This window comes from Schistocerca gregaria, chromosome X (genome assembly GCF_023897955.1).
Source record: "Schistocerca gregaria isolate iqSchGreg1 chromosome X, iqSchGreg1.2, whole genome shotgun sequence".
In the NCBI taxonomy this organism is placed as follows: domain Eukaryota; kingdom Metazoa; phylum Arthropoda; class Insecta; order Orthoptera; family Acrididae; genus Schistocerca; species Schistocerca gregaria.
In genome coordinates this window covers 144377275-144405225 of record NC_064931.1, presented here as the reverse complement: position 1 = coordinate 144405225, position 27951 = coordinate 144377275, and the positions used below count along the sequence as shown (strand labels likewise).

Here is a 27951-nt window from a genome sequence, read left to right as displayed (position 1 = left end):
ACTGATCGACTTAGCACAAAGAAAATTTCATTGAAATAGGTGTCACGTTTGTACCAGCCTGAGACGTATCACTGTACTCTCGTATAACAGCTATGTAAAACAATGTGTGTTCCCACTCGTTAATAGACATTGTCACGTATAAAAGTACGATTTTTCAATTTTTTACGTACTTGGCTGAGAGTGCTTGCACCTTTCTATCATTGGGTGCCATTCGTGGGCAGAGTGTAGCTGTAGGAAATGATGTATTCCATTCTTGGTAGTCTCGCTCCATGGAAATGACTGTAGGATTCTCCTGGTAGCGGCGCAAGGTGGAAGTGCTCAGCAGAACACATCCGACGACCCCGACACAGATAGCGGTGAGCCAGAGTATGCTAACAGATCAATAATTTTAATCACTAGTATTCCCTCCAGAAAACAAACTATTAATATCAAACTTCAACGGCAAAAGCCAAAGCCAATAAATACACTCCTGGAAATGGAAAAAAGAACACATTGACACCGGTGTGTCAGACCCACCATACTTGCTCCGGACACTGCGAGAGGGCTGTACAAGCAATGATCACACGCACGGCACAGCGGACACACCAGGAACCGCGGTGTTGGCCGCCGAATGGCGCTAGCTGCGCAGCATTTGTGCACCGCCGCCGTCAGTGTCAGCCAGTTTGCCGTGGCATACGGAGCTCCATCGCAGTCTTTAAAACGGGTAGCATGCCGCGACAGCGTGGACGTGAACCGTATGTGCAGTTGACGGACATTGAGCGAGGGCGTATAGTGGGCATGCGGGAGGCCGGGTGGACGTACCGCCGAATTGCTCAACACGTGGGGCGTGAGGTCTCCACAGTATATCGATGTTGTCGCCAGTGGTCGGCGGAAGGTGCACGTGCCCGTCGACCTGGGACCGGACCGCAGCGACGCACGGATGCACGCCAAGACCGTAGGATCCTACGCAGTGCCGTAGGGGACCGCACCGCCACTTCCCAGCAAATTAGGGACACTGTTGCTCCTGGGGTATCGGCGAGGACCATTCGCAACCGTCTCCATGAAGCTGGGCTACGGTCCCGCACACCGTTAGGTCGTCTTCCGCTCACGCCCCAACATCGTGCAGCCGCCTCCAGCGGTGTCGCGACAGGCGTGAATGGAGGGACGAATGGAGACGTGTCGTCTTCAGCGATGAGAGTCGCTTCTGCCTTGGTGCCAATGATGGTCGTATGCGTGTTTGGCGCCGTGCAGGTGAGCGCCACAATCAGGACTGCATACGACCGAGGCACACAGGGCCAACACCCGGCATCATGGTGTGGGGAGCGATATCCTACACTGGCCGTACACCTCTGGTGATCGTCGAGGGGACACTGAATAGTGCATGGTACATCCAAACCGTCATCGAACCCATCGTTCTACCATTCCTAGACCGGCAAGGGAACTTGCTGTTCCAACAGGACAATGCAAGTCCGCATGTATCCCGTGCCACACAACGTGCTCTAGAAGGTGTAAGTCAACTACCCTGGCCAGCAAGATCTATGGATCTGTCCCCCATTGAGCATGTTTGGGACTGGATGAAGCGTCGTCTCACGCGATCTGCACGTCCAGCACGAACGCTGGTCCAACTGAGGCGCCAGGTGGAAATGGCATGGCAAGCCGTTCCACAGGACTACATCCAGCATCTCTACGATCGTCTCCATGGGAGAATAGCAGCGTGCATTGCTGCGTAAGGTGGATATACACTGTACTAGTGCCAACATTGTGCATCCTCTGTTGCCTGTTTCTATGTGCCTGTGGTTCTGTCAGTGTGATCATGTGATGTATCTGACCCCAGGAATGTGTCAATAAAGTTTCCCCTTCCTGGGACAATGAATTCACGGTGTTCTTATTTCAATTTCCAGGAGTGTATTATTAAATTTTAGCATTTACAGTCATAACATAAAGTAATAGCAGTAATATGAAACATGATGAAAATTCCATATGACTTACAGCCTGATGAATGATTATCTACTTGACTAACAGCTGTCTTAACTGTAACTGTCACATCGTGGATAACTGTGATGACCGTTTGCGGAGAGTACAGTGTTGTCTTTGTCATCTGACGATAGAAAAGCAAGACAGTGAAACACGCTTCCTGTGCATCGGTAATTACATTTAATTTTTCCTCCAATACAATAGCATGACGGAGATTAATTTGTCAGTGCAGTGGCATTTCTCGTTACGTCTTACTGTAACTATTACATAAATCAAGCACATGTGCAATTTTTCTGCTAAACGTAGCAGTAACAATACTGAAGTAATTTCAGACCCGAAGAAAAAATGTCTGTTTTGGTAGTATTGGGAATAACAGTGAACAAAACTACGAACACTTTTTTTCTATTTGCACACGGACAGAGGATATGTCTTAATATGGGCACTCTCTTTTACACTCCTGGAAATGGAAAAAAGAACACATTGACACCGGTGTGTCAGACCCACCATACTTGCTCCGGACACTGCGAGAGGGCTGTACAAGCAATGATCATACGCACGGCACAGCGGACACACCAGGAACCGCGGTGTTGGCCGTCGAATGGCGCTAGCTGCGCAGCATTTGTGCACCGCCGCCGTCAGTGTCAGCCAGTTTGCCGTGGCATACGGAGCTCCATCGCAGTCTTTAACACTGGTAGCATGCCGCGACAGCGTGGACGTGAACCGTATGTGCAGTTGACGGACATTGAGCGAGGGCGTATAGTGGGCATGCGGGAGGCCGGGTGTACGTACCGCCGAATTGCTCAACACGTGGGGCGTGAGGTCTCCACAGTACATCGATGTTGTCGCCAGTGGTCGGCGGAAGGTGCACGTGCCCGTCGACCTGGGACCGGACCGCAGCGACGCACGGATGCACGCCAAGACCGTAGGATCCTACGCAGTGCCGTAGGGGACCGCACCGCCACTTCCCAGCAAATTAGGGACACTGTTGCTCCTGGGGTATCGACGAGGACCATTCGCAACCGTCTCCATGAAGCTGGGCTACGGTCCCGCACACCGTTAGGCCGCCTTCCGCTCACGCCCCAACATAGTGCAGCCCGCCTCCAGTGGTGTCGCGACAGGCGTGAATGGAGGGACGAATGGAGACGTGTCGTCTTCAGCGATGAGAGTCGCTTCTGCCTTGGTGCCAATGATGGTCGTATGCGTGTTTGGCGCCGTGCAGGTGAGCGCCACAATCAGGACTGCATACGACTGAGGCACACAGGGCCAACACCCGGCATCATGGTGTGGGGAGCGATCTCCTACACTGGCCGTACACCTCTGGTGATCGTCGAGGGGACACTGAATAGTGCATGGTACATCCAAACCGTCATCGAACCCATCGTTCTACCATTCCTAGACCGGCAAGAGAACTTGCTGTTCCAACAGGACAATGCAAGTCCGCATGTATCCCGTGCCACACAACGTGCTCTAGAAGGTGTAAGTCAACTACCCTGGCCAGCAAGATCTCTGGATCTGTCCCCCATTGAGCATGTTTGGGACTGGATGAAGCGTCGTCTCACGCGGTCTGCACGTCCAGCACGAACGCTGGTCCAACTGAGGCGCCAGGTGGAAATCGCATGGCAAGCCGTTCCACAGGACTACATCCAGCATCTCTACGATCGTCTCCATGTGAGAATAGCAGCCTGCATTGCTGCGAAAGGTGGATATACACTGTACTAGTGCCGACATTGTGCATGCTCTGTTGCCTGTTTCTATGTGCCTGTGGTTCTGTCACTGTGATCATGTGACGTATCTGACCCCAGGAATGTGTCAATAAAGTTTCCTCTTCCTGGGACAATGAATTCACGGTGTTCTTATTTCAATTTCCAGGAGTGTATTTTTGACTTAAAGGTACTTTGTTTTGCCCCCACTAATAACTATAACATTTTTATTCAGTGAATAAAATTAGTTATTTCTATTTGAAAACGAAGTTTCACGAAAAGCTTGCAAAACAGCAATAAAAATAATCAGGTGGCAACATAAGACGTACACAAAAAAGTCATAGTTTTTAAAAATGTTTTAATAAAGCTGGATAAAACATTACAAAACAGTAGGTTAGTCTACAAGGAGCAGCATGTTTATTTAAGCATTTTAAATGATAACAGAAATCACAGACTTAAATGGCTCCTTCAGCTCCTGCGCAATCTATGATACAATGAAACCACAATTCTCCACAAATGCCTTAAAAGAACTTTAAATCACCAAACGTGCATGTTGCGTCGTTTAAGTCTGGTGTATCCTCGATGTTGTTGTTAAGGTCATTAGCTCTGTCCACAAGGAGAGAGCCGGCCGGTGTGGCCGAGCGGTTCTAGGCGCTTCAGTCTGGAACCCCGCAACCGATACGGTCGCAGGTTCGAATCCTGCCTCGGGCATGGATGTGTGTGATGTGCTTATGTTAGTTAGGCTTAAGTAGTTCTAAGTTCTAGGGGACTGATGACCTCAGATGTTAAGTCTCATAGTGCTCAGAGCCACTAGGAGAGAGTCGCAGGAATCTGATGAAGAATCGTACCGTTTCGTAGATGGTTTTTTTTTTCTGAAGGCCTGTGATCTTCCCAGGCCTCCCCTCTGGCCAGTACCAGAAAAACTCAACGACCCCTTGTTGACAGCACTTCTGTCAACCAATCAAGAAATTCGGTCAACTGATTTTTGCATGGCGTCCAATCATGATGCTAGTGCTTTGCTTTCCCGTGTGGAGATTCTCTTCTTAATATTGAGGACAGGAGATGTGACGAACCGAGTTACTAAATCTGAAGTCCCCATGGAATATTTTGATATTTAAATGAGAGTCAATATTTACAGCAACCCCACCTAAGCAAGATCGCCCTATCACATGTAACCCAAAGACGTAGGTGAAAAAATGGTTCAAATGGCTCTGAGCACTATGGGACTCAACATCTGAGGTCATCAGTCCCCTAAACTTAGAACTACTTAACCTAACTAACCTAAGGACATCACACACATCCATGCCCGAGGCAGGATTCGAACATGCGACCGTAGCAGCAGCGCGGTTCCGGACTGAAGCGCCTAAACAGCTCGGCCACAACGGCCGGCAAAGACAGTAAGTGACTAAAGAAGTGTTCCTAAAAGTAATTTAGAGTTCTGTTTTCCGGATATCACTGTGAAGTTACTTTAAACTAACCATAAATACGTGGAAATAAAACGATTACCACACTCGCCAAATTTGCAGTCTAGATCAAATATCAATTCGCACATCAGCATGTGGTACCGTGTACAGTCATGGCCACCAGTCAGCCACATCTCCCATACCTCTTTGGAGGGAGGTACCCATATTTACACTTGTTCCCGTTTTTACGCCTTCTCCTCCTGATATTCCATGACACCACGCAGTATAAATTACAAGACAATGGACTCGTTCAGAAGGGATTCAAATTTCTTCCGACAACCGTGATTTAGATTTTCAATACATTTCCAAAAATACTTGAGTGGAATGTCAATATGGTTCCTTAATACGAGGCTACGTTGAATTCCTTTCCTGTAATGGCGCAGTCCGAGTTGTGGTTGGACTCTTAATTGCCTGAACGATTCTCTCTAAACTCCCTTTCTCCCTTCTTCCATCTACCATCTCGTCTTGTAGTGTGAATAGCACCTCAAAAACACGTCATCTACGCGCATCGAACCGATCGAAATGGGAGACGGTTAAGACATCGGACTCGTACCTGGAAAGCAAGATTCAAATCCCGACAAGCCTCCCTAGTGTATTTTTCGTAACTAATTTGTCCAGTCCGTGCAAGTACTGCATCTATAAATATCTCAACGTTGACACGATGTTAAAATCTAAACTTCTCACCCTGTGAGCCATATCGACTCTTGTGTGTTCGTACTGTGTCGAAATGTAGCTATATGTTCATCGCAGCAGTTAAGGTCTAAGGCAAAACACAACTGTGTGCCAAATAATATAAAACAAAACTCTATATCACGTCATTTACAGACATTTCTATAAAATGTTGTCTCATAGTCGCTATACTAAATTAGCAACTTTAGTTGAATCTACCCAGCTGCTGTTAAAAAAATAACAGATATTAGAAATAACAAATAGACTACTTCTATATGTTAAGTTAGGATGGACTTAATTTTATGTTATACAAATGTTTGTTGTGTTATATTTAAACAAATAAGGCACCAAATGATGGACGCAAAGTGCAATACCGACATAAGCGATAAAAACATTTGAGTTAATGATGTTCTGTAACAGCTTGCGGCCGTAAAAATTTAGCTACAACTAAACTCATTTTCTTTTAGTTGCCAATTAACAACCGCAATCAGTGTTTAAATATATGTCCGTGAACATTGTTGCCCATAAGGGAATCTCGATAAGTCAGCTGTTATTTCAATGTATTGGTGTGCACCTACATCTCGGGAAGTTTACTGTTTAATGTCCCGTTGACAACGATGAAGTTTCGAATACGGTCTTCGAATACAATAACCTTGGTGGAAAGATGTTTGGTGTCTGTATATATATCGAAACCAGTCCACTACTTACGTGACGCGACATGGTAAAACATCTCTCACGATCATAATGGGAATGCAGCGCGACGTAACCTGACTCATAAGTGAAGTGCGCGTCATTTACGACGGCGGCCGAGTTTAGATTCGTTCTGCGCATCTGACGTCACAAAACACAGTCAGCCAATGAACAGAGAACGACGTTGCCAGACCTTGACTGCAGTGCAGACCACGGACGAGTGGCTTAGTTTTAGAAACGTTCTGTCATAAATAAAGTTTGATAGCAGACTTTCTTTTACAGAAAGTTTGGAAAAAGCATTCTTCATACCAATTGCTTCATATTCTATTAATTAATTAAACCAAACAAGCAATAAGCCTCTTAATTCAGGCGATAGCAAGGAAAGGTGTTTGTATCATTCTCACGAACCGCTTTTTCACAATACAGAACAATGGTAATTGTTTATTTCCTATTGTACTTTGACGAAACGTGAATAATTCATAGTCATACCAACAGTGTCTGTCGGTATTTTGCGTGACATTTTAGAGCCCTCCAGGAGATCATTCTAACAACGAACTGCATTAGTGTAATGGTTAAGGTGTTTCACTACTAAGCGAAAGATTAGCTGGCACGGTAGCTCAGCGTGTTCAGTCAGAGAGCTGGTTGGCCTCTGTAATACACTCCTGGAAACTGAAATAAGAACACCGTGAATTCATTGTCCCAGGAAGGGGAAACTTTATTGACACATTTCTGGGGTCAGATACATCACATGATCACACTGACAGAACCACAGGCACATAGACACAGGCAACAGAGCATGCACAATGTCGGCACTAGTACAGTGTATATCCACCTTTCGTAGCAATGCAAGCTGCTATTCTCCCATGGAGACGATCGTAGAGATGCTGGATGTAGTCCTGTGGAACGGCTTGCCATGCTATTTCCACCTGGCGCCTCAGTTGGACCAGCGTTTGTGCTGGACGTGCAGACCGCATGAGAAGACGCTTCATCCAGTCCCAAACATGCTCAATGGGGGACAGATCCGGAGATCTTGCTGGCCAGGGTAGTTGACTTACACCTTCTAGAGCAAGTTGGGTGGCACGGGATACATGCGGATGTGCATTGTCCTGTTGGAACAGCAAGTTCCCTTGCCGGTCTAAGAATGGTCCTCGCCGATACCCCAGGAGCAACAGTGTCCCTAATTTGCTGGGAAGTGGCGTTGCGGTCCCCTACGGCACTGCGTAGGATCCTACGGTCTTGGCGTGCATCCGTGCATCGCTGCGGTCCGGTCCCAGGTCGACGGGCACGTGCACCTTCCGCCGACCACTGGCGACAACATCGATGTACTGTGGAGACCTCACGCCCCACGTGTTGAGCAATTCGGCGGTACGTCCACCCGGCCTCCCGCATGCCCACTATACGCCCTCGCTCAAAGTCCGTCAACTGCACATACGGTTCACGTCCACGCTGTCGCGGCATGCTACCAGTGTTAAAGACTGCGATGGAGCTCCGTATGCCACGGCAAACTGGCTGAAACTGACGGCGGCGGTGCACAAATGCTGCGCAGCTAGCGCCATTCGACGGCCAACACCGCGGTTCCTGGTGTGTCCGCTGTGCCGTGCGTGTGATCATTGCTTATACAGCCCTCTCGCAGTGTCCGGAGCAAGTATGGTGGATCTGACACACCGGTGTCAATGTGTTCTTTTTTCCATTTCCAGGAGTGTAAAAAACTGAGTGGAAGGATCAACAAAACGAACTTTACCGGATGTCGTGTGACGTCCACAACGACCAAACACTTCGATCAACAACGAACAAAAGGGGAAAAAAAGATTTGAGTTCAAACCTTGTTCCGTGCTTAATATTTTGTTTATTTAAAAACAATATCGAAGTGTCTTACTTCATGAATTTTATTCGTTTGAATGTAATTTTTTGAAATTTCTAGTTCTTTGTCTCTTTGTTATAATCATAATAATTTTTCGGTTTTTCTAATTTTGTCCTCCAATATTTCTTTTCACACCAATTAAAAACAATGAAAAGGCACACATACAATATTCATGTTATCTGTTTTGTCTGTATATCTTCTCTTCCGCAGTCGCTGTTTTACTATTCATATTCAAATATGTTCTTTGCGACAGTATTAAAAGTATTATTTAGAGCAGAATTTCAGCTCGTACGTTGCCGAGCTACTTGATTGTCTGTTGCCGAGCTACTTGATTGTCTGATGTAATTCTTTGCTTCGCTGCTTTGGCATCATCATCATCATATTCAATGTTTTCGTCAACTGATCTAAGTTTTGGCAAGTATTTGCTGTCCGTTGTGACAAATACAAATTTTTTAGCGCACTGACAATATATTATAGTTTCTATGTTTTATTACGTCCACAATTCAGTTTTGTGTACTTTGGCAATTTTGTTTTAATCAGAACTTTTTAGAAAAAAAGAGAAATGACTCTGGTATAAATAGAACTTTTATTACAGTCGCGAAAGACGGAATATTTCTCAATATTACATAAGATACCTATCTGTTACTTAAATGAGATATTGTTATGAAGTAAATTTTATATGAAATTTAGGTATATTGTCCACATTTCGTTCTCAACATTGTGGCAACTAAAATTGACCATACAGAAAGTATACGCTATGGACTTTTGCCTCTGCAAACTCTTCAAAATTTCGTGCAAATGGTTTATTACATTTAATCTGTACAATAACTGCGTCGAAGATCGAAACAAAATTAAGTCATTTATGGGGGGAAGGTATCAGTCAAGAAGACGTTAAAAATCAAATTTTTGGGCCAAATAGTTTTTGTGAAATCGAATGATAAGTGTGTCAAAGCAGTCGGGACACCAAGTGTCAGCAAAGGCGAGCAGTGGAGTGATGGCAAAATCGCGCACAGCTCGGAATGCGGGGAGCACGTCTCTGTTGCAGCGAAAGGGTTAATGCGACTGTGGTGGCTTTACTTCATAAACTGCGAGCTTCCCCCTAAACGTAAGTTTGCGAACTATAATATACTATGGCGCTGCTTCTCTTGGCGCTTGCGTCGTTTGCAGCTGGCAACGCAGCAATCTCCCGCGTTTGAGCGGGTATGCGCGAGCCGCCAAGATAAAAGAATTCAACTATAGTAGTCGGCCAATTCAGAACGCAACATCCTCGACTATGATACAAAAACAAAATAAAAACTTGTTAGTCTTTGAGTCATATCGATTCTTCTTTGTGTGTGAGCTAGATCTAGCTATGTTTATGGCCGCGACCAGATACATAATATTATTAATTCAAATGTTTTATTGCTTACGTGGACACAGGATTACTCGTTTGGCACTTTCATCCATCATATGGTGCCGTAACTGTTTAAAGGTGTTTCCACACCAGTGCAACTTTCTGCACATGCTAGGTGCATGTGGCTGTTCCACAAATATGCAAATGACCCCTGCAATGTTGCGAAATCAAGCAAGTCTCTGATTTTTGCGCGCACGCGTCTCTCTGCACAAGTGCTTGAGTCTAAACATTTCAGTAGGGGAGATAAACAGGGTCTAACCTGTATAAATGCAGATGTTTTTATATGTAATACCTTAATGTGAGTACACGCCTGTGTGTTGGTTGTTTTTTCAGTGCATCTAACAGTCTTCACACAAATAAGTCAGAAATAATGTTTTCTGGACAGTCGTGCAAATGGTTCAAATGGCTCTGAGCACTATGGGACTTAACCACTGAGGTCCTCAGTCCCCTAGAACTTAGAACTACTTAAACCTAACTAACCTAAGGACATCACACACATCCATGCCCAAGGCAGGATTCGAACCTGCGACCTTAGCACCCGCGCGGCACCAGACTGTAGCACCTAGAACCGCTCGGCCACCGTCGTAACTGCACCACTAAGTGGACTACACCTGCCGGTATACACTACTCGTTTTGTGTTCACGCATGAACACTTCAACATCTGATCTACTTCCCAGGGAAGAATAAGCGTTAATAGCTTGGTCTTGCCACTGACGTTATGTTGTTCAGTAGAAAGTCCTCGATCACCAAAAGAATTATTGCATGTACACTGGTCACAAACTATAAGTACACGTCGTGAACATGTCCACAGTTCTGTATGTTTGCTGCCTTGTTTCGTTGCCTCTCTCTGTTAAACGATTCAGTTGAATCATTACTTATAAATAACGAGTACAGTTGTTAAACAGTAAACTCGTCGCCATCTTTATCTTTTCAACTATGCTCACGCATGCATCATGCAAAAGTTATTAATTTTCTCAATACTTGCACTTTTTTCTACGAATTCGCCCTTGTCTCAAAATATACCGACTGCAGCGACATTTACTGTAACAGTGTGTGTGATTCTCTCTAGATGGGAAAGGGTCAACGCATGTTCAAATAACGAGAAAGAGGGCTGCAGCTAAATGCTGGCTTCTTTTTGAGTGTGAGACAAATAAAGGCACACAGCGACAGGTGTAAATGCACATCCGGTCCAACACTAAACACACGCGATTGCTATAAATCATGCGTCCATTCCACGTGTTGAGAGTCTACTCTTTATACACATTTTAGTAAGTTATAAACAGCACCTGCTGGATTAGTACAGATTGTACATGTAACGATTAGATGCGTTATTTGTGTATAATTACTGACTCTTATAAGATGATACCTGTACTTCGATAATAATTGTCGATAAATAGCTTTATCAATGATAACCAACTATAATGTTGATTGCTATGAGAGTTGCAAATAATTGTCTAACAAGTACTTTGATAAGTCACAGTTGAAAAATATTGACACAAATTATTGTCATCAGAATGGAAAAACTGGTAGAAGCAGATCTCGGGGGAAGAAAAGTTTTGGTTCAGAGAACTGTAGGAGCGTGGGAGGCAATACTGATCCTATGTCTTATCTTAGAAGGTAGGTCACTGGAAGACAATGATATGTTTATAACATTCATGGATTTAGAGAAAGGTTTTGGCAATGATGACTCTACACTCCTTACAATTTTGAAGGTAGCAGGGATAAAATACAGTGAGCAAAAATTTATGTACAACTTGTACAGAAAACGGACTACATTCATAAGAATCAAAGGATGTGAAAAGGAAGCAATAGTTGAAAAGAGAGTTAAAAGATGAATATCAACAACTGCAAGACAATAATAATTAAATACAGTCTAATTAAATTGGGGATGTTGGAAGGTTTAATTAAGTTATGAGACACAGAAAGTAGTAGAATTTAGTGGGACTAGGGCGTTTCTGGCGCAGTTATTACTGGGGGCTGCCTACATCAATGGCAGGATTACACTCAGGGGTAGACCTGTTGTTCTCCTTTGATAGATAGGTACTTAACCTACTGTTCTGCTAAGTGGTTTACCATATCACTGTACTTAACCTATTATTCCCCACCACCACCTCCCACTTCACTCCCCCTCAGGAAATGCACCACCCTTCGCTACTACAGGTACACTTTCAGGTCTGAGTTAACCAGTTCTTCTGCAAAGTGCTTTTCCATATCATCACATGTCCATCTGATTGACAGGCACTTAATCTATTGTACCACCACCCCCTTACCCCCCCCCCCCAAACCCCCTCCACCCCTCACTGCTACAAGTACACTTTCAAGTATGAGTTATTGGAATAGGCCCCCCTTCTCACTCTTATCAATTTGATTGACTACTTAATTAATTTCATCATTTAATTAACCTCTCTGGTGGGAAAGAGTCACACACCTCTTGTGGGAAGTTCAAATTCCATCAGGACAATGCAACCTCTATTAACCGAAGAAAATGGTGGGAAGATAGGTCACATTGACTACATGTTGCAAACACGTTGCGTAACATAATGTTAGGTACTGTACTCTGGGTGTCTCAATCTAATGTTTGGGCCTTTGTTGGCACTTAACCTATTGTTCTGTTCAATGGTTTTGCATGTCACCGCACTTAAAGAATTGTACCGCCTTTGATACCAAACTATGTAATCAACTATGTCCTCCCACCATTTTCTGGTACACTTTTTGAATTTCACATGCTTCTCAACGCCATTTCTGGCTCATTCTTCTTTGTCACCCACACCCTTAAACTATTGTACTTCCTTTCACATAAAAATAATGCAAATTAATGTAGTTTTCTGCACATAACCTGCTCTTCTGCTCCAAGTCACCCACTCACGCACTCCCTCCTATTAACTATTGTACTGCTAACACCACAATGATGTAAAAAATTATGCAAATTAATTAAATCGGTATTCTTCACATGTATTTAGTAGTTTTTATTAATTCGAAGCATCCTTTTAGTAGGTGAAATCGATGGTATATAGTTTAAACAAAAGATTGTTAATAAAAAAAATTCCGCCACTCGACGCCCGACGCTGTTGCCGCCCCCAGTGCAGCCGCCGCCGCCACCACGAGCCACCACTGGATGCAAGCCAGCTCGACACATCGCTTTCACGCCACTGGTGGTGAAAGTTTTTGTATCATAATCAGTCTTCCATACAGCTCAGACAAGTATTAATTAAGTACAGTTAATTGCCTCTCTTAACACAAGAACACTAAGGGGACGAAACGTTACATTGCTATTGAACCATCGTAAAGTTTACTACTCCAGATTTAAGAAATCTACATCTACACGATTACTCTGCAATTCACATTTAAGTGCTTGGCAGAGGGTTCATCGAACCACAATCATACTATCTCTCTACCATTCCACTCCCGAAGAGTGCGCGGGAAAAACGAACACCTAAACCTTTCTGTTCGAGCTCTGATTTCTCTTATTTTATTTTGATGATCAATCCTACCTATGTAGGTTGGGCTCAACAAAACATTTTCGCATTCGGAAGAGAAAGTTGGTGACTGAAATTTCGTAAATAGATCTCGCCGCGACGAAAAACATCTTTGCTTTAATGACTTCCATCCCAACTCGCATATAATATCTGCCACACTCTCTCCCCTATCACGTGATAATACAAAACGAGCTGCCCTTTTTTGCACCCTTTCGATGTCCTCCGTCAATCCCACCTGGTAAGGATCCCACACCGCGCAGTAATATTCTAACAGAGGACGAACGAGTGTAGTGTAAGCTATCTCTTTAGTGGACTTGTCACATCTTCTAAGTGTCCTGCCAATGAAACGCAACTTTTGGCTCGCCTTCCCCACAATATTATCTATGTGGACTTTCCAACTGAGGTTGTTGGTAATTTTAACACTCAGGTACTTAGTTGAATTGACAGCCTTGAGAATTGTACTATTTATCGAGTAATTCCAACGGATTTCTTTTGGAACTCATGTGGATCTCCTCACACTTTTCGTTATTTAGCGTCAACTGCCACCTGTCACACCATAAAGCAATCTTTTCTAAATCGCTTTGCAACTGATACTGGTCTTCGGATGACCTTACTAGACGGTAAATTACAGCATCATCTGCGAACAACCTAAGAGAACTCCTCAGATTGTCGCTCTAGTCATTTATATAGATCAGGAACAGCAGAGGTCCCAGGACGCTTCCCTGGGGAACACCTGATATCACTTCAGTTTTACTCGATGATTTGCCGTCTATTACTACGAACTGGGACCTTCCTGACAGGAAATCACGAATCCAGTCGCACAACTGAGACGATACCCCAAGGCCCGCAGCTTGATTAGAAGTCGCTTGTGAGAAACGGTGTTAACAGCTTTCCGGAAATCTAGAAATACGGAATCAACTGTAGATCCCCTGTCGATAGCGACCATAAGTACAGTTTATGCATTAGTCAATAACAAATATTAGAACTCCAATGGTATGATACATACCAAATAATGCACAAAATATCCTGTTTCATACGCAACTCCAATTGCAAATTTTACGAGGGTTTTAGTAATCTAGGCTTAAAAGTGGTAAATAAGCTGCGACACGAGCCACACGGTTTTCTGCAACACTGGAGGCGGCGCACGACATAGAAAACATCGAAACTAAAACACAGGCTTACAATTAAATTATCAGTTCACGAAATCTCGCCTCTAAACATCTGAATAAAAATGTATGCTAACTACAGGGTGTTTCAAAAATGACCGGTATATTTGAAACGGCAATACAAACTAAACGAGCAGCGATAGAAATACACCGTTTGTTGCAATATGCTTGGGACAACAGTACATTTTCAGGCAGACAAACTTTCGAAATTACAGTAGTTACAATTGTCAACAACAGATGGCGCTGCGGTCTGGGAAACTCTATAGTACGATATTTTCCACATATCCACCTTGCGTAGCAATAATATGGCGTAGTCTCTGAACGAAATTACCCGAAACCTTTGACAACGTGTCTGGCGGAATGGCTTCACATGCAGATGAGATGTACTGCTTCAGCTGTTCAATTGTTTCTGGATTCTGGCGGTACACCTGGTCTTTCAAGTGTCCCCACAGAAAGAAGTCACAGGGGTTCATGTCTGGCGAATAGGGAGACCAATCCACGCCGCCTCCTGTATGTTTCGGATAGCCCAAAGCAATCACACGATCATCGAAATATTCATTCAGGAAATTAAAGACGTCGCCCGTGCGATGTGGCCGGGCACCATCTTGCATAAACAACGAGGTGTTCGCAGTGTCGTCTAAGGCAGTTTGTACCGCCACAAGTTCACAAAGAATGTCCAGATAGCGTAATGCAGTAATCGTTTCGGATCTGAAAAATGGGCCAATGATTCCTTTGGAAGAAATGGCGGCCCAGAGCAGTACTTTCTGAGGATGCAGGGACGATGGGACTGCAACATGGGGCTTTTCGGTTCCCCATATGCGCCAGTTCTGTTTATTGACGAAGCCATCCAGGTAAAAATAAGCTTCGTCAGTAAACCAAATGCTGCCCACATGCATATTGCCGTCATCAATCCTGTGCACTATATCGTTAGCGAATGTCTCTCGTGCAGCAATGGTAGCGGCGCTGAGGGGTTGCCGCCGCGTTTGAATTTTGTATGGATAGAGGTGTAAACTCTGGCGCATGAGCCGATACGTGGACGTTGGCGTCATTTGGACCGCAGCTGCAACGCGGCGAACGGAAACCCGAGGCCGCTGTTGGATCACCGGCTGCACTAGCTGCGCGTTGCCCTCTGTGGTTGCCGTACGCGGTCGCCCTACCTTTCCAGCAAGTTCATCCATCAGGTTCCCAGTCCATTGAAATTTTTCAAACAGATCCTTTATTGTATCGCTTTTCGGTCCTTTGGTTACATTAAACCTCTGCTGAAAACTTCGTCTTGTTGCAACAACACTGTGTTCTAGGCGGTGGAATTCCAACACCAGAAAAATCCTCTGTTCTAAGGAATAAACCATGTTGTCCACAGCACACTTGCACGTTGTGAACAGCACACGCTTACAGCAGAAAGACGACGTACAGAATGTCGCACCCACAGACTGCGTTGTCTTCTATATCTTTCATATCACTTGCAGCGCCATCTGTTGTTGAAAATTGTAACTACTGTAATTTCGAAAGTTTGTCCGCCTGAAAATGTACTGTTGTCCCAAGCATATTGCAACAAACGGTGTATTTCTATCGCTGCTCGTTTAGTTTTTATTGCCGTTTCAAATATACCGGTCATTTTTGAAACACCCTGTAATTCGATCGATAAACAGTGGGCTTCGAGGCCATCTGAGATTTAGCGTACACGGTCGCAGAGAGTAGTGCGGCACATCCTGAAGCGAAACGATATTCATCATGGGTGACTGATGACGGTAGAATGAACTTCTATGTGCCACTACGGTGGTCATTTTGTACTGTCGGTGCGTTTTCGCTCTGGGCGGCAAACAGAACACCTATAGTCAGAAAGTCTTAGGCACCTATCACAGTGCTCAAATGGCACCGTTTCTGACTACAAGACCTTACATACCGTTAGTCTTCAACTAACAACTTCTAAAAGTTTTCTATGAGAACTACTGCACTCGATGTATGTTCCTAAAAGATATCAGTTCACTCTGAAATTCCGACTTCTATAGTTTTTCTAACGGAAGCGAGGGTAGATTGCGACGTATGAACTGTCTCTACTGTACCGTCTGCACCGGTGTAAGGTTACATAATTATCCTGCAATTTGGTACAACTCTATCATTACATGTAATGGACGTTGTGCTGTAAAGGCTAGTTAATCTATCAAGATTTTCAAAATTTAGTACAAATCTAAATTTTACTTAATAACTTGAAGAATAATGGAAGTAACTTCATAAATACATCTACAGCAAGTATTTACATTAATAATTAGCTACATCCACAATTACAGCTTTCTATCTTTACTGTTTTTCTCTTATGAACGAGAGGCTATGTCATGATCGCTTCGATAGGTCTGACATAAAATCGATAAAATTGCGAAAAATGAGGAGGGAAGTGGTATAAATTGACCGAATATACATCGAAATGCGGGGACATTGAGGAAGTACTTGTGTATTTTCTGGTTCTCGCCGAACAATTTGAATATTGGAACAAGTACGAGGGAGCAAGAGGAATCAAAGAAAACGCTTACATCGAAACGAAGGAAATCAGGGAGGCAGTCCATTTTCCTCCATCGAGGCAGCATTATACTGTATGTCTATTGAGGTACCAGTGATACACGTGAGTTGACTACTGTATTTGATGCTTTTCAGGAAGACAGAGAACCATCCGCCTCTAAACTTCCTTGCATCTGCGTTAAAGGATAACAGAGAGTGGACGGGGTGATCGATTGAGATGGAGCTGTAATGTAGTATGATTTAACGGTTGACTGATGACGGAGAACGAGAAGTTGCTGCAGGTCAATTTTTCCACAGTTCTGTCAGGATGCATCATTCGCATGATATAGATTGCGTTCTACTCGTATACAGCCACGTGTCCCGTATATGGTTTAAAGCACTGTCTACTTGCGATAGTTAATGGTACCTGTCGGTCATCAGATGACTTCCACCTCATGTGTGATGAGAGGTGACACATTCCTCTAAACGAACTTTGATTTATGCGATGTATTCCATCCCCCCTGTCACATCTTGGGTGTAAAATCTAGAGTTCAGCATCATACCTAAGTCAGCGATAGGTGCTGAGGCACTGCATTCGCCGTGTACATATCTGCCTTATAGGTGTGCTGTTTACAGAGTTAGTGACGGAAAGGCTGGTAATTTTCACATGTCGGGCGCTGCTGCTATGCGTTTATCTGTTTCCTTGTAAAAGGTATTCGCTGTTACTAACGATCATTTTATATAGGCCTGATTCAGGCATAGTATATTTTGTGAACGATGGTCGGATGTGAACAGTGGGTGCTATACATCTCCGGAAAGCTGTATTGTACCCGTATCACACAGAGCCAATGTTTTTAAGAAGTAGTTTCTTCATTTCACAGCTCGATAACATAATTTATCGTAGACAAACCGCGAAGAAAGATGTATGTCCTGCCCTTGATATATACACTCCTGGAAATGGAAAAAAGAACACATTGACACCGGTGTGTCAGACCCACCATACTTGCACCGGACACTGCGAGAGGGCTGTACAAGCAATGATCACACGCAGCATTTGTGCACCGCCGCCGTCAGCGTCAGCCAGTTTGTCGTGGCATACGGAGCTCCATCGCAGTCTTTAACACTGGTATCATGCCGCGACAGCGTGGACGTGAACCGTATGTGCAGTTGACGGACTTTGAGCGAGGGTGTATAGTGGGCATGCGGGAGGCCGGGTGTACGTACCGCCGAATTGCTCAACACGTGGGGCGTGAGGTCTCCACAGTACATCGATGTTGTCGCCAGTGGTCGGCGGAAGGTGCACGTGCCCGTCGACCTGGGACCGGACCGCAGCGACGCACGGATGCACGCCAAGACCGTAGGATCCTACGCAGTGCCGTAGGGGACCGCACCGCCACTTCCCAGCAAATTAGGGACACTGTTGCTCCTGGGGTATCGGCGAGGACCATTCGCAAGCGTCTCCATGAAGCTGGGCTATGGTCCCGCACACCGTTAGGACGTCTTCCGCTCACGCCCCAACATCGTGCAGCCCGCCTCCAGTGGTGTCGCGACAGGCGTGAATGGAGGGACGAATGGAGACGTGTCGTCTTCAGCGATGAGAGTCGCTTCTGCCTTGGTGCCAATGATGGTCGTATGCGTGTTTGGCGCCGTGCAGGTGAGCGCCACAATCAGGACTGCATACGACCGAGGCACACAGGGCCAACACCCGGCATCATGCATGGTGTGGGGAGCGATCACCTACACGGGCCATACACCTCTGGTGATCGTCGAGGGGACACTGAATAGTGCACGGTACATCCAAACCGTCATCGAACCCATCGTTCTACCATTCCTAGACCGGCAAGGGAACTTGCTGTTCCAACAGGACAATGCACGTCCTCATGTATCCCGTGCCACCCAACGTGCTCTAGATAGGTTGGAAAGGCAGGCAGCCTAATATTGTAGCCGTTTTTACGTGCGGAACATTGTAGCCCGAGGAGTGCGTGTGTTTATGTTCTCTCTTACCAATACCTTCCAGGAACCGATCTTAGACTCTAGAACAATACTTTAGACTCTTATAAGCAGATAGATTGTAAATTAAGAACTCAGCTTGAGGTGTTAGAAATATGTAGAGCTCTGTCTGGTATACTTTGATGAGTTATGTGTTCGAGAATTAACACTGAATGGACGTACAGCACAGTCATCTACCTACATTCGAAATGATACTCGCGAAGCAGAGAAGGGGCAGTTTAGCTATGACACTGAAATTGGGGAAACATGCTGTCACATCATTGGCCGGTGTTTAAATTATTACCAAATTGTTCACTCTGTCAACTGTGATGCTTATTGTTACAGTACATCGTACATCGGAGATGTCTTTTCCATCCCATCTGTGCATTGGCACACTGTTGGTTACCACATAATGATGGACTGAGAGCGCTTGTTTGAGTTGTCTGATCAGTTTTGTGGATGTGTGACATCTTCTAGGGGTTCCCGGCACCGAAATAGTGATCACGTACATGAGTGCAATATGATGAATCAGTCGAAATGGAACGCAGAGTCAATCACTTTTGGACATCAGTTGGGAAACTCTACACAACGCAGCCAAACTCTTCTAGTTTCCTTATGTTGTAACTGTCTTTTACTTAAAATCATCCACCATGTGTCGTGTGTTATGGTAGCCGCAGTAACAAAATGATTTACACCATGCAATGTCTAGTTTTCTGCGAGAGGCCGTGGATCAGAGCGTATATATGCCGGTTTAGGACCTGACACAGACCTTAAAGTTGTGGCAGAAAAAGAAAATGTAAGGCAGTGTACAAAGCGTGTTAGAAAACAATGTTTCAAGCAATGACACAGGGTCACAGGGAACGTATCTTGCGACTTACAATATAGTGTATGGGATACGGGCATCATCCTACAGTACGGGTGATGAAACCTTAAACTGGTCTGTGCAGTTGATCAACACCAATATATTTAATAGGATCGTCACATAAGCTCGATGCCTGCACACATGCGGTATTTGGTTTCGATATATGGGAGGAGAGAGATGCGTTAAAAATTTTACCTTGTTCTCTATCGGATGAAGTTTGTTGGGCTTTTATTGTTGATAATTTTTCTCTGGCTGATGGAATAGAATAACGAAGACAGAATGTTGGGGTGATAGACGTGAATAGACCCTGAGGAACGCGGATCTGTAGTACCTGCTTGTAGTTTTGAGAAACACCACAATGCAGTAGCAAAATCCACATCCTTCCCCCAGCTCCCTTATTGCCTCTTATACTACCTCGTGTTGCAGTATCAGGCTTCGCTTCCGTCGAATGATCTAAACACAGTTCTGTCACAGTAGCTCAGCTCCGCCTGTTTCTACATGAGTTGCCGAAGGTGGTAGATGTATCTTTCTCAGACTCATATTAAGTTCTGACTGAGTTTGGAACAATCACTTGCGCAAAGCTGTAGGAGTGGGAGTGCAGAGTCTGAAGAGTAGTTGCAAGATACATAGGGGCTACCTAAAGCCACGTTGGAATTTTACTGTAGCAGATAGGTTCGAGAAAGATGGCTCGTTTTCGAGATATGCGAGTGCCAGAATTATGATATGGCATTGAGACATAATGCGTTACAAATACTGGGGAAATATCTAGTGACGGTTGCGTGAGGAGGCTGCACATATCTGTTTCATGCCACGCCCCTTAGCCGAATCACTTTCAAAATTCAGCGATTTTATCACGAAGTTGCATCGTGAGCTACGTGTAAGCGTGCTGCTGATGTGATAATATACACTCTGGCGGTCACCGTCTCGTTATTTGTCCAGATAGAAAAAGCACATCATTCGTAGCTAATGCCATAGTGGATATATGAAGCCAGTATAGCTTTTAACATGGATACTTGCGTGCATGTGTAGAACCAAGACTGCTTGTAACAGTAACATACAGTAGTTGTTGGGATCGGGTTTTTTAACATCTGGGCGGCCGGTGTGGCCGTGCGGTTCAAGGCGTTACAGTCTGGAACCGCTTGACCGCTACGGCCGCATGTTCAAAACCTACCTCGGGCATGGATGTGTGTGCAGTCCTTAGGTTAGTTAGGTTTAAGTAGTTCTAAGTTCTAGGGAACTGATGACCACAGATGTTAAGTCCCATAGTGCTCAAAGCCATTTGAACCAATTTTTTAACATCTGGCAGTTTGTTGCATGATCACTGTCTCGGTATTTGTCTGGAAAACCCATGTGATTCGTAGGTAACGCCATGTGTGGATTTATAAAGCAAGTATAGCCTTTAGCATGGATACTTGTGTGCACCTGTAGAACCAAGACCGCTTGTGACAGTAACATACAGTAGTTGTAGCGATCGGGTTTTTTAAACATATGAGACGATTACGGCTCTCTTTCTAAGACACATTGGTATCATTCAAAAGAAAAACTTACGAGACATGTCCACCAATCGCTGATTTTCTCTCAGTATTCTTCTGTATCGTAGGTAATCAGTTATTGACAAAGTATTATACTTAGTAGTAGGGGGTGCATGATAGGTTCGCCTTGAGCATCAGGCTTTTAAAGTATGTGTTTGTGTTCCAGCATATGCAAAGGAAATGACTATGCCCATTTATAAAGAAGGTATTGATTTGACGTCTAGTACTGTGATAGCAAAGGGAAGAGTATATCAAGTCATAAGAATGGTACTGATATTCCTATTCCCAGAGCCATAGCCATCAACAGGGTGTATTTCCGATACTTCGCTCATTGTTAAATGTCATTCAACTGAGACAACGATTGTAACATATAGTTGTAAGCACAGGGATAAAATATATGTGTGACCGATTTCTTAGGATGATTGATGCTACCTGTGCGTGCTCGGCCTGCAGCGCTGGTGACATGTGCAGGAGTGATTCACGTTTCCCTTTAACAGTAGGAGCTGTCAGAATGGAGAGGCCTGTTTGAGTGTAGGAATGTAGGTGAATTAACGTGTTGTCCTCTAGACTACCGAATAGCGAACTAATAGTATGTGTTACATAGCTTTCGTGATTGCCTGGAAATTTGAGATTGAATGTGGAGATGCGTTTGCTCTGGACTGTTATTTCCTCCTATGTAAATTGTTCGGTTGACCGCTTCTGCACATTTCGCGTCTTTATTTATTTGAGGGAAAATCGATTGTGGTATGTGCATCTAACATGTGGAAGACAGGTTCACCGGATCTCTAGACATGAGAAACACCTTAGTCGACCTTTTAAATTTTAGGGATGGTTTGGAATCTGCTACATCATCGGCATCAGTATTCGCGAGTGGAAATATCACTTTTCTCTATTTTTCTGGAGTTTCCGCGTAAATGTCTTTGCAGACGTGACAAGTTTCTAGTTAGTCAGTGGTTTACAGCATGCTCCCACCTAGCTAAAGTTTCGGGTTTTGTAGAGAAATAATTTCCAGTCTATATCTTTGGAATTATGTTGTGTGAGCGATCGGTAGGATACTGCTGTGTGCTTGATATCGAGAAGTACTGCGAAAATGGTATAATATTATGGCGAACCATGCGAAGATACGTGTGTTCTTGTAATCCCTGAGTCTGGAGATGTGTGTAGCCGACAGCCGACCTTGCATGTAAATATCCAGTGCTGCGAGGAGTATATATGGTGCTGTCTCTCTTTGAGGTACATGTACAAATAATGCAAAAGGGATGATTTTCTATGGCGCAGGATAGGAAATGTGTGTTTACTACAACGACACGGCACGTGGTGATATATTGCTGCGTTGGAGATCTGTTTTGCACTCTAGTATTCAAGCTCCTGTTCTCAGTGGGAGAGCAGTGCAATTGAGTAAGAGTCTTTCCGTATTTTACAATATGTAGGACATGTTGCATGGTTTGCATGGTTTAATTGTCGATGCAGTATGGTGATCTGTACAATATACAATCATAATGCTCTATTCATTCACAAGACACCCATTGTGCCAGGGCGTAGGAGCGTCTACAAACTGATTTGAACAAGATGGAGACAAGGTATGTACGGAAAGTTCTGACAAAGCAAGTGTTCAAAGACAAGTTGAAGCAGACCATCCATCTCTGGTGGGGATGCCGTCAATCATCTGCCACTGTGGCATTACGACATCTCCAGCTATAGGATATCGAAAATTGTGACCATTTTTTTCTCTTCTGTAAGACAGTGCTTCGACTTCTGTTTGCATAATTGTTCTGATTTCCCCTTCTGTGCTTAGAGACTGCTCTCTTTCCAAACAAAAGAATGCTTATTTGATTAACAGTATTTTCGCGAGTGAGCACAGGCTTTTAGCGGTGAGAACGTTTGCATATGTTGAAAGCAGGAAGTGAAACACGTGATGGACGGGCTGCCACGTTATTTTCGTAAGGGGCAAGAATTTCCGTGCATACAAGCCGAGACATCACGAAAACTGCTACAAAAGCGCACGTTAAGTATTTCTCAGACGCTATGCAATTTGCGAGCGTTTGCTATAGATACTGAGATTTGTTGCAGAACCACAACCTTCTAGAGGAGACATTACCTGTACATCGATCGGTGTCAGACTGTAGCAGCAATACTAATATTTAATTATAGTTACACTGGTAAATATGTTACTGGCTTTCAATATTCTTGTGATTCTAGTACGTATTTGACGATCTGTAAATAACTTTTGCGGTGGTTAACTGTCAGTGCAACTTAGCGATCTGTGCAAAATAATTTTACCGCTGAAACTCTTAGTCTGCAGAAAGATTCACTAGGAATAGTGCACCCTCTGCTATTCTGGGGAGTCTTGCAACATCTCCCTCTCACCACCCAGGACCCTATGCGTCATCGCGTATGAGACAGACGTGAGTGCACCTTGGAGTTCTGTGACGTCGGTATAACACCCAAAGAATTCTAACTGTAAACATGGAAACAGACCCAACTTTCACGAGCAGCGGCGTGAAAGCGATGGGTCGCGCTAGCTTGCATCCAGTAGTAGCTCGCGGTGGTGGCAGCAGCTGCAGTGGGAGTGGCGATGCCGTCAGGCGTCGAGTGGCGGAATGTGTATTTTTTATGAGGAATCTTTTGTTTAAACTATATTCCATCGATTTCACCGATCAAAAGGATACTTCGAGTGAAGAAAAAATACTCCATACATGTGAAGAACACCGATTTAATTAATTTGCATAATTTTTCATATCAATGTGGTGTTAGTGGTACAATAGTTAATGGGAAGGAGTGCGTGAGTGGGTGACTTGGAGCAGGAGAGTAGGTTATGTGCAGAACACTATATTAATTTGCATTATTTTTCTGTGGAATGAAGTACAATAGCTTAAGGGGGTGGGTAACAAAGAAGAATGAGCCAGAAATGGCGTTGAAAAGCATGTGAAATTTAAAAAATGTACCAGAAAATATTGGGAGGACATAGCTGTTTACTTAGTTTGGTATCAAAGGCGGTACTATTGTTTAATGCGGTGACATGGAAAACCACTTAACAGAACAATAGGTTAAGTGCCGACAATGGCCCAAACATTAGGCTAAGAAACCCAGAGTACAGTGCCTAACATTAGGTTATGCAACATGTTTGCCCCATGTAACTGCTTCTTGCAAGATCTACTTGCTCCCAAACAGCCAAGAATGATGAGCAAGAGATATATAACCCCCACAAACTGATTTTTTAATAAAAAACAATATACCATTTTCACATATTCCACGCATTGTCTAAATTGTTTGAACAATATTCCACACAGATCAATCGAATTCCCTCCAAACGATCAATCAACTGAGTCTTTTTCTAGCTAATTCCTAGCAAGATTACTTAGGTTAGTGGAGATGCCCTTTTTTCCTGCCACAATTCAAACTTCCAGTCAAGGGTGTGGCACTTGCATCGTAAACTGACGTCACGGCCGCCATCTTGGAAGAGGGTGTGCACTGTGCATGTTAGTACACGATAGTGCACGTTCGTATGCTTTAGTGCATGCTAGTGCACATTAGTACACGTTAGTACACGTTAGCCTGCCAACATGGGTTAGTAAGGGGATGTGGCTGTCGGTTGAGGATCGTGGTGGAGACTAAATATTTTATTCCAATTCCAGGTGGGTGTGGCGTTCACAAAATTCTGACAAAATTTGAATTTATCACCTGGGAGAGGGTGTGGCACTTTCCCACCAGAGAGATACCTGTAGCAGTGAGGGGTCGGGGGGGGGGGGGGGGGCTTGGGGAGAGGAGGAGGTGGTGGGACAATAGGTTAAGTGCCTGTCAATCAAATGGAAATGTGGGTTACATGGAAAAGCACTTAACAAATAATAGGTTAACTCAGACCTGAAAGTGTACCTGTAGCAGCGAGGGGTGGTGAATGGGGGAAGGGAGTGGGAGGGGATGGGGGCGAACAATAGGTTAAGTACAGCGACATGGGAAATCACTTAGCAGAACAATAGGTTAAGTACCTGTCTATCAGAGGAGAACAACAGGTCTGCCCCTGAGTGCATACCTGCCCCTCATGTAGGCAACCCACACTAACAAAATGCGCCAGAAACGGCCTAGTCCCTCTACTGTAGATGTGCTATGCTATTTGGGTAGCAAACTAAATGGTGATGGTCGAAGAGAAGAGAATATAAAATGCAGATTGGTAATGGCAAGTAAAGTGTTTCTGAGAAAGAGAAAATTCTCAGCAATGAATAAAAATTTAAGTTTTAAAAAGTCCTTTATGAAGGTATTTCTCTGAGTGTAGCCATATATGAAAGTGAAATGCGCATTGTAAATGGTACAAACAAGAAGAGAAAAACAGCATTTGAAATATGGAGATGTAGAAGCACACTGAGGGTTAGAAATAAAGAAATATTGAATCAAATTGGAAAGAAAAGAAATTTGTGGCAGAACTTCATGTAAGGGTAAGCTGATAAAACATAAATTGAGACATTAACGAAAGTTTGATTTGGAATGCAGTTTATTTTTTTTAAAGGTGGAAGGATAAAATTTCTAAGGGAGACCAAGGGTTCACTACAGCAAGCAAGTTCTAGTGGATGTAGGCTGCAATAGCTAAGCAGGGATCAAGAGGCTTCCACATAGTAGTCTAAAGTGTAGAGTCGCATCAAACCAGTCGTCAGGCTGAAGGGCACAACAACATTCCCACCAAATTTCATGAAAATCTAATCACATGTCAGTTATAGTTTAATATATTTGTCCAATGAATACCCATTTATCATCTGCATTTCTTCTTGGTGTAGCAATTTTAATAGCCAGTAGTGTATTCCATGTTGTACATAAGTTCTACATAGGTTGGATAAAAATCAGTGTCTACAGGGCTATAATTCATACTAGACGTTACTAAAGATGTTCACTGTATTACATGACCTCATGTGATCACCTCACATGTCGACCTCCTTGCCTCAGAGATGGAAGGCGTCGTACAACTTCAGTGCGTCCATTTCTGTCGATGTCTCGCAAGGAACCCCCATGGCATGAACGATGTTCCCTCTTGTGTCGTAGCGCGTGCCACGAAGACCTTCCTTCATTTTGGAGAACAGTTGCTAATCACATGGGATGAATAGAGCGGATATTCCAGTATCTCCCACCCCCATGTAAGCAGCAGCTTCTGCATAGTGTTCACCATGTGGTACCATGCATTGTCATGCAGTATGACAAGATTCAGTGCCAGACAAAAACAAAACTGTGTGCAACGACCACGTGACACTTCAGTCTTGGTACATGCACGTTTTCCTTGTTTCCTAATAATTCTGTTGGGAGCTCGAAATGGCATTCTACACTTTCATGAAGGACACACAGCAGTTGACTCAAACACTGCCGTCGCCACTCACTACGCTACTTCAGCTGGCTTTGTGCTATCAGATACAAACAGCCAGCATGACAGGTGACGCACATCTTTCACGTTACGGAGGTGTTGCCACTACTTTTTATCCCACCCGTGTACCTTGGAATGTAAAAGGTAACCGCTCCTGTCGGTATGTCACCCTATTTGTTTGTTCGGGTTCCGGATCGTAAACTTACACCTGCTCATAACGCTATGTTTTTAGATTCTTTTCAATGTGACGATGCCTGCGACCTTATTCTCAGATCGCCTTTTCGTAAGTCGCCGGTGTTGGATGGACCACCATAAGAGATTCATGTGTATTTTTAGCATTCGTTGGGTACTAGTTTTACATTCTTTTTGAACAAATTGTTGAGAGAGGGATTGTGTCCGACTAGTTTAAAGTTGGCAAAATTGTGTTAATTTCTAAAAGTTCTCGTCAGGCAGCAACTGACAAATTTAGCCTGATTGTCTTATTACATTTTGTTTATAAGACTGTGCCGAGGGCGATGAATACTCGTCACATGTTGAACTTTGCATTTCATTGTCAAGCTGCAGCTGAGTTAGCCAGCCCTTGTGGCGTTCTAGTCATTACCGCTTTTCAAATATATTGTTATTCCATTTCGTGATGCTGTTGGTCTTGTTAAAAAAATAGTGACTAGGGAGAAAGTCCACTTTTATCGACTTTTTTTCTTTGTACAGATGGCGATGCCATGTAGTATTAAGGATTTTGAGTAGCAAGTCAACAAAAAAAAAAAAAAAAGCGGATGAGGCGTTGGATTGCCAAATCGCTGGTCTGTTTTCGATTCTCGGTCGTTGTTTTGCTTTCATTCAATTTTTTTCGGTGTATCTGGTAGTATTCTGGTAATCTGAATGCTTTTCTTTCCCTTTTTTGGAGTAAAGTATCGGGGGAAAAGGGGGGGGAGGGACTGATGCGTACCTGGAAACCGAGAGGACGTGGGATCGCATCTCGGTCGGACTTTGGATTTTTCACTCCTCGCCTTTGTCTCTCTACGATATGCGCGAAAAAAGAAAAAAAACTGTTAAGGTGACCGTTCCTGTAAAGCGTAAAGTCCGGGTTTGAGTTCCGATCCTTCACAAATTTTTACTTGTCGCCATTGAATTCATTTCTGCGTCCAGTTGCGGTCAACGTCAGCATTTATTTCATTTCATCATACATATATACAGCTGCGAAATCAAGAATGGTATTTGTTCCTTTGCACACGTCAGAAATAACAGAACCACACACATATCAAATTCGTAATGTTGCTTCAGTGGTTCGCAACATTTAATTGTTTAACTATAAGTGTGCAGTATGATAGCACTCCCAAGAAATAAAAGTCAAAGTATGTAACTC

At 44.0% G+C, this 27951-nt stretch overlaps 1 protein-coding gene across 1 annotated transcript in view; it reads right to left on the bottom strand.

Annotated features, from left to right (window-relative positions):
* Positions 1–6579, bottom strand: part of LOC126297944 (sodium channel protein Nach-like) — a 70718-nt gene extending 64139 nt beyond the window's left edge. Inside the window, exons 1-2 of the mRNA XM_049989266.1 lie at positions 6494–6579; positions 171–371 (exon numbers count right to left, since the gene is read on the bottom strand). Coding sequence (XP_049845223.1) covers positions 171–371; positions 6494–6579 — 287 coding nt within the window. The remainder of the gene's footprint in view (positions 1–170; positions 372–6493) is intronic.
* Positions 6580–27951: the final 21372 nt, after the last annotated feature.